This window comes from Cervus canadensis, chromosome X (genome assembly GCF_019320065.1).
Source record: "Cervus canadensis isolate Bull #8, Minnesota chromosome X, ASM1932006v1, whole genome shotgun sequence".
NCBI lineage: Eukaryota > Metazoa > Chordata > Mammalia > Artiodactyla > Cervidae > Cervus > Cervus canadensis.
This window is the reverse complement of record NC_057419.1, coordinates 12,657,083-12,671,175: the sequence shown is the minus strand read 5'-3', so window position 1 is coordinate 12,671,175 and position 14,093 is coordinate 12,657,083. Positions and strand designations below refer to the sequence as shown.

The 14,093-nt window shown below is 35.8% G+C and overlaps 1 protein-coding gene across 8 annotated transcripts in view; it reads left to right on the top strand.

The window, feature by feature from the left end:
- The window catches only part of LOC122434312 (lysine-specific demethylase 6A-like), a 168,111-nt gene that overhangs the window by 133,793 nt on the left and 20,225 nt on the right, over positions 1 to 14,093 (top strand). For all 8 annotated transcript variants that reach the window (XM_043457501.1, XM_043457497.1, XM_043457503.1 and 5 more), the window contains 5 exons: positions 5,174 to 5,238; positions 5,313 to 5,387; positions 6,133 to 6,281; positions 9,526 to 9,640; positions 11,034 to 11,221. In XM_043457501.1, the coding sequence (XP_043313436.1) occupies positions 5,174 to 5,238; positions 5,313 to 5,387; positions 6,133 to 6,281; positions 9,526 to 9,640; positions 11,034 to 11,221 (592 nt within the window). The remainder of the gene's footprint in view (positions 1 to 5,173; positions 5,239 to 5,312; positions 5,388 to 6,132; positions 6,282 to 9,525; positions 9,641 to 11,033; positions 11,222 to 14,093) is intronic.

Sequence of the window (14,093 nt, the reverse complement as noted above, 5' to 3'; positions counted from 1 at the left end):
TGGAGGTGCTGGTTGAAAGTGGCCTGTCTCAGGGTCAGGTGCACTGGTGGCAGCAACCTTGGGAAGTGCAGCTTGTTGGTGTAAGTCCGCTTAGAGGAGGTCACCATTAGCTTTACCATAGGGCGTGTAGCCCTACCATAGGGACTGCAGACTTGCAGCACTGGCCTGCCTCAGGCCAAGTCAACAGGGAGGGAGCATATCCCTACCTATCAGCTGAAAATTTGATTACAGATTTATAGAACATCACCCTGCCCACCAGAGCAAGACCTGGTTTTCCCCACAGCCTGTCTGTTCCATTAGGAAGCTTGTACAAGCCTCTTTACTGCTCCATCAGAGGGCAGACAGAAGCAGCAAGAAGTGCAGTGCCATGGACTCCAGAATGAAAACCACAATCACAGAAAGCTAACCAAGTGATGGATCACAGCCTTGTATAACTCAGTAAAACTATGAACCATGACGTGGCAGGCCAGCCAAGATGAATGGGTCACTGAGGTGAGTTCTGACAAAACTAGGTCCACTTGAGGAAGAAATGGCAAGCCACTTGAGTTTTCTTGCTTAGAGAACCCCATAAACAGGCAAATTTTTGCCCCATGAAAAGGTAAAAATATGTGGCACTAGAGGATGAACCCCCCCAGAATAGTAGGTGTCAGATATGCTACTGGAGAAGAGTGGAGAAATAACTCCATAAACAGTGAAGAGACTGAGCTAAAGCGGAAATGATGCCCAGATGTGGATGTGTCTTGTGGTGAAAGTAACATCTGTTGCTGTAAAGAACAATACTGCACATGAACCTGGAATGTTAGGTCTGTGAATCCAGGTAAATGGGACATGGGTCAGGCAGGGGAAGGCAAGAGTGAACATCATCTTAGAAATCAGTGAACTAAAATGAATGGGAATAGGTGAATGGAATTTAGATAACCATTATGTATACTACTGTGGGCAAGAATCCCTTAGAAGAAATGGAGTAGCCATTATAGTCAACAAAACAGTCCAAAATATACTGCTTGGGTGCAGTCTCAAAAATGACAGCATGATCTCAGTTTATTTCCAAGACAATTCAGTATAACAGTCATTCAAGTCTATGCCTCAACCACTGATTCTGAAGAAGCTGAATTTGAATGGTTCAGTGAAGAACTGGGAAACCTTCTAGAACTAACACCAAATAAAATCTTTTTCATCTTAAGGAATTGGAATGCAAATGTAGAAAGTTAAATACCTTGAGTAACAGGCAAATTTGGCCTTGGAGTACAAAATGGGGCGGGGGGTGGCAAAGTACAAAATGAAGCTGGGCAGAGCCTAACCAAGTTTTTCCAAGAGAATGCAAGTCATAGAAAACACCATCTTTAAACAACCTCAGAGGTGATTCTACACATAGATATCACCAGATGGTCAGTACTGAAATCAGATTGATTATATTCTTTGCCGCCGAGGATTGAGAAATTCTATAGTCAGCAAAGAGAAGACCTACAGCTGATTGTGGCTCACATCCAAGCTCCTTATTACAAAATTCAGGTTTAAACTGAAAGTGGGGAAGTTCAGTAGACCATTCACATATGACCTAAACAAATACCTTATGATTATTTAGCAGAGGTGACAAATAGAGTCAAGGGATTATTAATCTGGTAGACTTGAGTGCCAGAAGAATTATGCATGGAGTTTGATATTGTTGGAGAGGAGGAAGTAATCCTAATCCTAAAATAATCCTAAAAGAAAAGAAATGCAAGAAGGCAAAACTTTGCTGGAGAAGAGAATGGCACTCCACTTCCATTTTTTTACCTGGAGAATTACTTGGACAGAGGGGTCTGGTGGGCTACAATCTATGGAGTCACAAACCACTGGACACAGTTTAGCAAATAAATACACAGATACAAGCATGGTATAATGTTACATGCTATTTATATCCCAGTTATAACAAAGAGAGGATTAAGATTTTTTTCACTTATTCTTTTTTTTATGCTTTTATTTTATATATTAGAAATTCTGACCTGTATAATTTTTCTTCTTTAAAAAACTAAATTGTCTTCCAAGCCAAGGAAGCTTTTTTCTAGCAAGTATAAATTTTTGTCCATCAGAAAAACTTTATTTCTCTTTTACCCTTGAAGAATGTCTGGGGGAATAAAATTCTAGTGTGATTTTATTTTTATTTCCATTTGAATGTCTTCTTGCCTACATTTTGAAGAAGATGTGGATGTTATGTTTCAGTTGAGCTCAGTTCAGTTGCTCAGTCGTGTCTGACACTTTGCGACCCCATGAATCGCAGCATGCCACGCCTCCCTGTCCATCTCCAACTCCCCAGTTTACTCAAACTCATGCCCATTGAGTCATTGATGCCTTCTAGCCATCTCATCCTCTGTCGTCCCCTTCTCTTCCTGCCCCCAATCCCTCCCAGCATCAGGGTCTTTTCCAGTGAGTCAACTGTTTGCATGAGATGGCCAAAGTATTGGGGTTTCAGCTTCAGCATCAGTCCTTCCAGTGAACACCCAGGAATGATCTCCTTTAGGATGAACTGGTTGGATCTCCTTGCAAGGGACTCTCAAGAGTCTTCTCCAACACCACCGTTCAAAAGCATCAATTCTTCGGTGCTCAGCTTTCTTCACAGTCCAACTCTCACATCCATACATGACCACTGGAAAACCACAGCCTTGACTAGACGGACCTTTGTTGACAAAGTAATGTCTCTGCTTTTTAATATGCTATCTAGGTTGGTCATAACTTTCCTTCCAAGGAGTAAGTGTCTTGTAATTTCATGGCTGCAGTCACCATCTGCAGTAATTTTGGAGCCCAAAAAAATAAAGTGTGACACTTCTTCCACTGTTTCCCCATCTATATATTATGTTTAGATGAGTATAAATGAGATATTTTTATTTTCTGTGGTTCCATTGCATATTTTCTCTTATCTTTGATTTTTATGTAGTTTAAGCTTTATATGCCTAACTTTAGGGTTTGCCCATTTATCCTTCTTGCTTTTACTCAGAACCTCTATATTCAGGTTTTCATACCTCTGTTTCATTGGTAGGGGATGTTTACGTATTTCTAGTTTGCTTATTGGCTTAAATTTTTATTTCTTTTTACAAATGAGGAATTTGGGATCTATGTTACCTGATCAGGGATTGAATTTTGGGCCCCAGCAGTGAGAGTGCTGAGTTGTAAACATTGGACTGCCAGGGAATTTCTTCTTGGTTCATTTATTTCTTCTCTTTCAACATTGCCGGTTTGATACATCTTTTTAACTTTCTCTACAATTGTTGCTTATTCTGATTTGTCTGTTTGTGAACTTTTTTTGGTCTGTTTTTCCTTCTTTTTCAGATTTAGGAATTTCTTTTCAGATACCCCCATGACAAATTACTTCTTTTTAGAATTCTTTGCATACTAAATTATAAAATTTTTTTTCTCAGAATGCCATCATTTGTGTTATGTCAGAGACTGTTCTTGGGTCTTGGTATGGGTTTTTAAGCTGTGCATCTGACTTTTCCCATACCTTGATGTGCTGGATAAAAGGAACTGCTATAAGTAGGCTTTTAGTCATGTATTGGTAAAAGTATTGAGGTAGGGGATATTCTGTTATCTTATGATTTGGTCTTAGTCCTTGTGAAGCATGTGCCTCTCTACTGTGAACCTCATTAGTGCTTCATGCTTGTTTTTCCCCCCATTCTTTCAGTAGAACTGAATGTGTAGAGTTGGCTGGAGTTGGGTATTTCTTCTCTTCTCTGGAGATGTTTTCATTGTTTAATTGCTTAGTGGTATCCGACTCTTGAAACTCCACGAACTATAGCCCTCCAAGCTCCACTGTCCATGGAATTCCCCAGGGAAGAATACTGGAGTGGGTTACCATTTCCTTCTCTAGGGGATCTTCCTGGCCCACAGATCATACCCACGTCTCCTGCACTGGCTGATAGATTCTTTACCACTGAGCAACCATGGAAGCCTCTATGAACGTGTAGGTCCTAATAAAAATTCCAGAAAATTAGCCTGTGATTAAGGAGCTTCTTCTGAGTGCAGATTTTGCTGTAAAGAAAAGAATCCTCTGGTATATTTCAGAAAGGGATTTTTTTCTGATATTGTCTGTGGTGTTTCTTTCCCCTGCAGAGTATACATAGAGTTTTCTGGTCCCATTAATTTTAGTTTCTATTTTTCACTGCTTTTCCCAAAAAAAAAACTTTTGGACACAGCAGTTTGATCTGTGTTCTTTGACTACCATGAGACTGCTTAATTGTTTTTAAGGATGAAGTGGCTAGTTCCAAATCTCTTACATGTTTTACAGACTCATTAGTAAAGTATTTAATTTGCAGATATTTTCCCTATTCTGTAAGTTGTGTTTTCACTTTTTCTTGATGGTGTCCTTTGAAGCATGAAAGTTTTAGTTTGGGTGAAAATTTTGTTTTAACTGCTTTATTTTTGATGTCATAGCTAAGAAAGGTTTATCTGGTAGTCATGCAGACATACTCTTTGTTTTGTTGTAAGAGTTTCATAGTTATATGTCTTACATTAGGTCATTGGCTCCATCTTGAGTTAATTTTTCTCTCTAGTAAAAGGTTGGTGTCTAACATTTATTCTTTTCACTATGGGTTTCTATACTTTCCATACCATTTCTTCATTGAATAACTTTGGCATCTTTGTCAAGAGAATAACACATTTTTATTTAGATTTAATTTCCTTCCTAGTGCTAAGTGTTTTATTTATATAGAATGTATTTTGTCAGAAATTTAGATTATTAACTATGTTCTCTTAGTTGTATTACTATAATACACATAGGCAGGGTTAAGATAAAAAATTTTATATTAGACATAGAAAACCTTAAATCTTTATTCACCTATACGTGTCGTAACTTGTTTTTGTAGGCACACATACTCCTGCCAATTTAAAATGTGTACTTTAGCTTGATTGGCATTTATAAGTAACATTGATAGCAAGACTATAGAACTTTGCTTTCATTTTCTTTTATTATCACTTTAATTTGTGTCAAGTGGAAGAATATACACATTGCATTCTTATTTAAGAGTTCATATAGGAAAAACAAACTCTGGTCTTTTGGTGTAGTGTGCCTATAGCAAACTACTTTTCAAATCATAATCAGTAGCACTCATGTAGATATGATTATTTTATTCAGTTGTCTAATGGGAAGTATAGTGTGTAGGAAGGTACTAAAATATGAATGTTTTTGCTTTATTTGTAGGAGGAAAATGAGAAAAGAATGCAACATAGAGAATATTCAGATAATGAATCCACTTCTTCAGATAAGTAAGCAAATTTTAGTATGCATTCAGTGTTCCTGTCAAAAGGCATGAATTTACTTTTGTTGTTTTCTTTTTAAGTACTGGAAGGAGAAGGAAAGGACCTTTTAAAACTATAAAGTTTGGGACCAACATCGACCTTTCTGATGACAAAAAGTAAGACCTCCTGTTCTATTTCCATGAAGTACAAACAGAAATGTAGAACTGAAATTTGCCTACTTTTGTATTTTCTTTAATCCAGTAGTTATCCTGTTTTTGTGTGTTGATGGAAAAGTTTTTGCTAGCATTTCGAAATTATTTTTATTAGATTTTGGAATGGTACTTTTGTTATCAGTATCAAAACAGTTTTACAGATGTGCAAATAAAAATATAAGATTATCATACTTTTTTTAGTTTTTTAAATATTTCATTTATTTATTGTCATTTGGCCCTGCTGGGTCTTCCTTGCAGCACATGGGCTTTCTCTAATTTCCACAAGCAGCATTTACTCTCTAGTTGTGTGTTTGGGCTTCTCACTGTTGTGGCCTCTTTTATTGCAAAGCACAGACTCTAGGAGCACGGGCTTCAATAGTTGCAGCACGTGGGCTCAGTAGTTGTGGCTCACCAGCTCAATTGCTCTGCAGCATGTGGAATCCTACTTTGCCGACCAGGATTTAACCTGTCTTCCCTGCATTTGCAGGTGAATTCTTAACCACTGGAACCAGGGAAGTCCCATAAATTTTTAAGTTATCTGTTTGTTTTAGGACTTGTTTGAAAAAGAAGTTAAAGACTAGTTCATTTGACCTTAAGCATTTGAAACTTAAAGATTTAACTGTTTTGTGTTTGGATTGCAAGAATTTGGGGTTAGGTCTCATTAATGTTTGCAACAATATTATACTTTCAAAATATCATTTTATTTCAGGTGGAAGTTGCAGCTACTTGAACTGACTAAACTTCCTGCTTTTGTGCGTGTTGTATCAGCAGGAAATCTTCTAAGCCATCTTGGTCATACCATACTGGGCATGAATACAGTTCAATTATACATGAAAGTTCCAGGGAGTCGGACACCAGGTTATTTTTATGAAATAACTTATTTTGTATAGTTAAAAAAGAGTTGATCAAATGTGGTAGATGCACCTTTAGTGTTTCCCATTTGTAATTAATGAAGTCAGTAAGATTTGAAAATTCTTTTTAGTAGGCAAAAATACTGTAAGTAATCTTACAATTAAAGATGAGAGTATCAATTTGTTCTCTCAATATGATTTTTATACTTTTTATATGTAACCATCAGAAAAATCAGAAAAATGTTACCCTCCAAGGGGGTATTAACACAGGCAAAGTCTTTGTCTTGACCCCATTGACAGCAAACTGTCAGTTTTCCACATTTTTTCACCAGTTATAGTTCTTACTAATAATGAACTAATATGTGTCCTATATGGTATAAAACTTCACTGAAAATACTTAAAATATATGATGCACTGTATTTTTAAAACTTATCTCCTTATGTACCTTATTGGGATTCCAAGTCAGTATCCCCTTTTGTCAGGATAGCTACAAATGTACATCTGTTAAAGCTATTCTGTGGAAAAATTTTGTTTGATCTTTTTCTGTTTTTTTTCTCTTGTAAGCGCCAGCTGGCCAGTCCTCCCTGTGCATCTCCCCAATCCTGTATGTTTCATATGTTTCATCTTTAAAATTTTTTTTCTGAAACTAGGTACTGCTAAACACTCTTTATCAGTCTATGTATTTACTTTATTTAGCTTATTTGGTTGGTTGGAAGGCATTTACAGAACTCTCTTAAGGTTTGTTTCTCGTTTTTTTTTAACTTTTACATCTTCTCTTTGCACTTAGTTGCATTTCAGATGCAGTTTTTTTCACTTGAAGATCACAAGTAAAAGAAGGCTTTTACAGTGTAAAATGTTCTTTGCACTTGTTATTTAGCTTTGACTGTGTTAATGAAAGCTATAGTTTGTCAAGCAGCAATATGAAGTTATAAGGGCATAAGGTCTCTGTTATTACGGCTTAATTCTTATGTTGTAGCACAAAAACATATGGATAGAGCATAAATTGATGCCATATCTGAGTCCCAAGAATTTTAATTACAAGAATGGGTATTTGATCAGCGGACCATAGTGTGCTCTCCCCTGGTTTAAGTCATAAAGTTTCATTCAATACAAATATAAAATCATTCTCTTTGCATTGACATAACTTACGTCATAGGTGACAATTGACGTACTTAATAATTTTAAGTTCCAGTCTCTGGACAGCTGTCAGATGGTAGCAGAAAAAACCAACTCAGCTATATGGTGATGTGTACAGCCTACAGGTCATTTTGTTTGTTTTTCTGATGTTTTCTTCAGTACATTCTCACTGTAGAATAACCAACTAATTTTTAAAAGAAGAATATTTGTTGCTTATTTCATGAGTTTGGATTCCCAACTTTGGTAATTGGAATCTGCTGAAAAGCTTTTGAAAGAAATAATTAATCATTTTGAGGATGAGATATTATTTAATAGCTCCTCAGGGATATTAATGTACAACTAGGCATAGAACCCAGTTGTTGAAATGTTTATTCCCAGGATTGTTGCAAATTTAGATAGATAGTACTGTTTTGTCAGTATTTGGGTCAAGTGGAAAGAAATATGAATAATTTTAATAGTTGAAAAAGTATTTAATGTATTGGCCTTCTTTGTCATTAATAACGTCTTAATACTGGGCAAAAATGTTACTTTTCAGGATTTTTAATGTATATGATATTAGAGTAGATCCATCAAGATTTATTTGTGTTTGAAAATTATTTCATTTGATTTAGACTATTTTATAAAAATAAATATGTGACAGGTGAAATGAATCGCAGAAGATGAAAAACTTTTTTTTTGTAATTTAAAAACCAAGGGGCTGAAGCCAAATTTAGTATATTATTCTTTGTCATTTATGCCTAGAAGTCTTGGGATCTTTCATTTATTTATCATTACATTAACAGTATCCTGTGGAACTCAAAAGGAGTTCCTTAGAGAAAATATGTCATATGTTTTAGTCAGCTCCTGTAATTCATAGAAAAATAGTTCTAAGTGTTTTTTTAGTTGGTAAACATTTTGTCTGTTCTTACATAAAAGAAATGATACTTTCTATAAGATACTTTACCTACTGAAATGAGCTTTTAAATGTGTTCTTAAAAATTTAGAGGCCATGTTCTGAGACTGTATTATAAGAGATTACCCATCTCTACCTGTGGTGGAAAAGGTATAAGCATTTACAGTATGTAGCAATATGAAATTGGAAGGTTTATAGGACTTACAGGTTGCTAAGTCACCAGTTACATTTTGAAAATAATATCTCATTCATTCATTTCTTTCTTTCACCTTTTTATGTTGTATTGAAGTATATAGCTGATTAACAGTGTTTAAGGTGGACAGCAAAGTACTCACTCATACATACACATGTATCCATTTCCCCCCAAACTCCCCTCCTTTCCAGGCTGCCACATTCTGCTGCCACAGCAGAATTCCCTGTCCTGTACAACAGGTCCTTGTTCGTTCTCCATGTTAAATCCTGCGGTGTATACTTGTTACATTGTGTACCTGTCCATCCCAAACTCCCTGACTATCCCCTTCCCCTGCATTTCCCCCATGGTAACCATAAGGTTATTAGAGAGTATTGAGCAGAATTCCCTTCCTTTGTTAGTTATCCAGCATTGTGTACATGTCCATCTTAAACTTGCTAAATTTCCTTTGCCCCCATCCTTTCTCCCGAGGTTATCACAGAGCATTGAGCAGTTCCCTCTGCTGTGCAGCAGGTCCTTGTTGGTTCTCCGTGTTAAACACAGCAGTGTGTCCATGTCCATCCCAGACTCCCTAACTATCCCTTCTCCCATCCTTACCCCCTGGTGACTATAAGGTTATTACAGAGTATTGAGCAGAGTTTCCTGTCCTGGACAGCAGGTCCTTGGTTATCCATTTTAAATATAGCAGTGTGTACATGTAAATCCCAAACTCCCTGACTGTTCCTTCCCTTTCAGCAACCACAGCTTTGTTCTCCATGTCCTCATTTGTTAATTTTTGGTACTCTTTGTGAGTTGGGGTAGTTTACAGAGAAGAAAGTAGTAACACTGATAATAGCTAATATTTATTACTTATTCATATGGCATTCATTAATCTGTAAGCATTTATTTTTCACCCAGTCCTCAAAACAGAGCAGTAATTTAATGGCACATTTCTTTCATTGAGTTTAGGATGCACAGGTACACACTGCTACATGTACACACTGTTCATTGCATTTATGGTGTCATCATGATTTTTTTCCTTTTACATTTTAGGTCACCAAGAAAATAACAACTTCTGTTCTGTTAACATAAACATTGGTCCAGGTGATTGTGAATGGTTTGTTGTTCCTGAAGGTTATTGGGGTGTCCTGAATGACTTCTGTGAAAAGTAGGTTTCTAAACTAAATATTCTTTGAAAATAATTGTGAGAAAAGTTATTATGAAGGGCAATTAATTACCTGCTGTTGTTTAGGAGTTGGTAATGATATAGTTATAGTAACATACATGATTAAGAATTGAATGTAATTCTCATACTTGTCATGTATGGTTATTTTTAAATTGATACACTTATTTCATATACTAAATTCTTTAATATTTTAGAGGGTATTTACTCATAGTTTATTTACTAAAAAGTATGTCAGAGTGGTTAAAAAAACAGTACTCCAAAGTTCTCTCAATTACTAAAATGTATGATCAGGTTTTTCTGGCTTAGGTATAAGGTTTACTTTTGCTATAATGAATTTTTTAATAGAATTTATTTCTTTACGTTATATCGTGTGGTATTTTTACACATACATTGCAGTGATTCTTTTTAGAAGAACTAATTGTTTTATGGAGGAGGAAATGGCAACCCACTCCAGTATTCTTGCCTGAAGAATTTCATGGAAAGAGGAACCTGGCAGGACATGGTCCATGGAGTTGCAAAGTGTCAGACATGACTAGGCAACTAACACACAACTATTTTTAGGGTTTAATTTTCTTCTATTTCAAATATCTTAGGTCAAATGTTCTTGGAAAAGACAGCTGATATCCCCAAAGTTTCAACGGCAGAGTAATAAAAAATAACAAGTTAGAATGATTTATTTTAAATTATAGAAATCATGTGTGTCTTCTCAACTTCTATAATTTTGTTTTGCAGAAGGATACTGCTTCTAATGTTTATAATTTCAATAGTTTATTTTATAGTTGCAGATAACATGTTATCTTAAAATCAACTGCTGTTTTGAATTTTTGAAAGAGATGTTTGATCTGTTTGCCATCTTTGGCATCCTTTTTTTAAATGGAAATTTCTCCAGTTTCATATTGGTAATACTGGGTGAAATAGTACTAAAGTTTATACTGTGCTTGAGAAGAGTCGAACAGTTGCCCCTGAGCATGTCGGGCCCAAGATTACCTGATTATAATGTTGCTTACCTGTTTGTCAGCACTCTTTAATAGGTAGATTTTATTGTATGTGTATTAAATCTAAGTAAAATCTATGTTAAACTAAAAAACTAATTTATTTTCAGTGTAATTTGAAAACTTAACATTTGTATTTTTGAAAAGTAAGTTTAGACATATGGTCCCGAAATAAGTAAATAAGTGTACCTCTTCTCTTCTGTTGTTACTTTTCTTCAATTGCTTCTTCTATTCTAGAGCCCTGTTCTGAAGTTCTGACAGTACTATTAAGTTTTATTAAACTATATAAAGTGATAGCATTTTCTAATCTCTTTAAAGTATCTTTTCATCTTTGATGAGACATTAAAAAAACTTTGTCCAGTAACATTATTCATTTTTTTCAGAAATAATTTGAATTTTTTGATGAGTTCTTGGTGGCCCAATCTTGAAGATCTTTATGAAGCAAATGTTCCTGTATATAGGTTTATTCAAAGACCTGGAGATTTGGTCTGGATAAATGCAGGCACTGTGCACTGGGTTCAGGCTGTTGGCTGGTGCAACAATATTGCTTGGAATGTTGGCCCACTTACAGGTATTATAAATAATATAATAACAGTGATAAATATAAGTAGCACATTTAAAAAATTCTAATGATGAGTTAGAAAATAACTCACTAAAAGTTCAAAAAATTTGTCCTAGAAGAAATATAGTTGTTGCTATACAGAAAGTGAATTCTAGCTACGACAGGTATATAGAAGAGTAAATTTTAGCAAATTCCAAAAGTATGCTTTTGCAGATACGACAATATACTTTTGGTTATTTTAGAGCATTGAATATTGTTTTTATAAAAGAAAACTTGTGGGAAAGAATAACAATAATTATATTTTAGACTTTTTATTTTTTCTAATATACCACATTTATTTTTTCTAATATACCACATGAGATGTTTTGTCAAACTCTGTTTAATATATGCAGGATGAAAAAGTTTGGCATTTTGGTCCAGAAAGATCTGATGACTCCTACCTTGTTTATCTTTGTAAATTTTGTTACTTTGGATAAGTGTTTTGAAATATTATAGGCTCATTCTTTTAATCTGGAAAATGAGAAATCCTTTTAGTCCAAAAAAGTGAGGGCTTCAGAGATGTAATAAAGGCAAGTCTCATGCCAGGCACATGGTGGAGAGTTCTGACAAATCATGGTCCACTGGAGAAGGGAATGCCACACCACTTCCCCATTCTTGCCTTGAGAACCAAATGAACAGTATGAAGAGTAAAAAACACATGATATCAGAAGATGAGCCCCCGAATAATAGATGCTCAACTTACTCCTGAGAAAAGGCTCTAGACGAAATGAAGAGGCTGAGCTAAAGTGGAAACAACACGCAGTTGTGGATGTGTCTGGTGCGGAAAGTAAAGTCTGATGATATTAAAAAAAAAATTGCATAGAATATTTCATGTGCATTCATGTTCATAATTTATTCGTAGTTCCACAAATTAACACAGAATTCTTGGAGTATTAGTTCCATGAATCTAGATAAATTGGATGTGAGCAAGCAGAGATAGCAAGAAGGAACATTGACTCTTAGGAATCAGTCAAGTAAAAGGGATGAGAATGGGCGAATTTAATTCAGATGACTGTTACATCTACAATTTTGGGTAAGAATCCCATGGAAGAAATGGAGTAGGTCTCACAGTCAACAAAGCATTATGTGGACATAATCTCAAAAATGACAGAATGATCTGTTTTGTTTCCAAGGCAAACCATTCAACATCACAGTAACCCAAGTCTGTGGCCCAGTCACCAGTGCCAAAAAGCTGAAGGCGAACAGTTGTATGAAGAACTACAAGATCTTCTAGAACTAACACCAAAAAATATGTCCTTTTCATCGTAGGGGACTGGAATGTGAAAGTAGAAGTCAAGAGATACCTGACCATGGAATACAAAATGAAGCAAGGCAAAGCCTAACCCAAGTTTTGCCAAGAGCATGTACAGAGCATAGCAAAAACCCACTTCCAACAACACAAGGGACACCTCTACACCTGAACGTCTCCAGATGGTCAATACCAAAATCAGATTGATTATATGCTTTGCAGCCAAAGATGGAGACACTCTACAAAATAGCAGCAACAGGACCTGAAGTGTCTGTGATTCAGATCATGAGCTTTGTAAAGCAAAATCAAGGCTTAATATAAAGAAAGTAGGGAAAGCCATTAGACCATTCAGATAGGACCTACATTAAATCCCTTATTATTATACAGTGGAAATTACGAATAGATTCAAGAGATTTTCAGTCTGATAGAACACCCAAAGAACTATGGGTAGAGGTTTGTAACATTGTACAGGAGGCAGTGACCAAAACCATTCCAAGAAAAAGTAATGCTGGAAGTCAAAGTGGTTGTCTGAGAGCACCTTCCATCTAGCTAAGAAAAGAAAAGTGAAAGGCTAAAGGGAAAGATAATACCCAACTGAATGCAGAGTTCCAGAGTACAGCAGGGAAAGATAAGAAGGCCTTCTTAAGTAAACAATGCAGAAAAAATAAAAATAGAGGAAAACAATAGGATGGGACAGAATGGTGATCTCTCCAAAAAATTAGCGATACCAAGGGAACATTTCATATAATGATGGGCACAATAAAGGACAGAAACGGTATGGACCTAACAGAATCAAAAGAGATTTAAGAAGAGGTGGCAAGAATACCCAGAAGAACTGTACAAAAAAAGTCTCAATGATCCTGATAACCACATATTGTGGTTACTCACCTAGAGCTGGACATCCTGTATTGTGAAGTTAAGTGGGACTTAGGAAGACTTTCCACAAACAAAGCTATTGAAGGTGATGGAATTCCAGCAGAGCTATTTCAAATCCTCAAAGATGATGCTGTTAAACTGCTGGCCTGAATATGCCAGCAAATTTGGAAAACTTGGTGATGGCTACAGGACTGGAAAGGGTCAGTTTTTATTCCAGTCCCTAAGAAAAGCAGTGCCAGACAATGTTCAAACTAGTGTACATTTTCAGTTATTTCACATCCTAGCAAGGTAATACTCAAAATACTTTTAGTTTAGCTATAACAGTTTGTGAACTGATAACTTTGAGATGTAGAAGCTGGATTTGGAAGAGGAACCACAGAGATCAAATTGCCAACATCTCTTGGGCTACAAACAAGGGAATTCAGAAAAACCAAAGCGTTTGACTGTGTAGATCACAAGAAACTGGAAAATTCTTAAAGAGATGGGAATACCATACCACCTTACCTGTCTCCTAAGAAACCTGCTTGTAACACCAGAAGCAAGAATTAGAACCAGACATGGAACAACAGAATGGTTTATAATTTGGAAAGGAGTATGTCAAGGCTATATATTATTTCCCTGCTTATTTAACTTCTATGCAGAATACATCATATGAAATGAGAGGTTGGTTGAATCATAAGCTGAATCAAGATTGAGGTAGAAATATCAATGACCTCA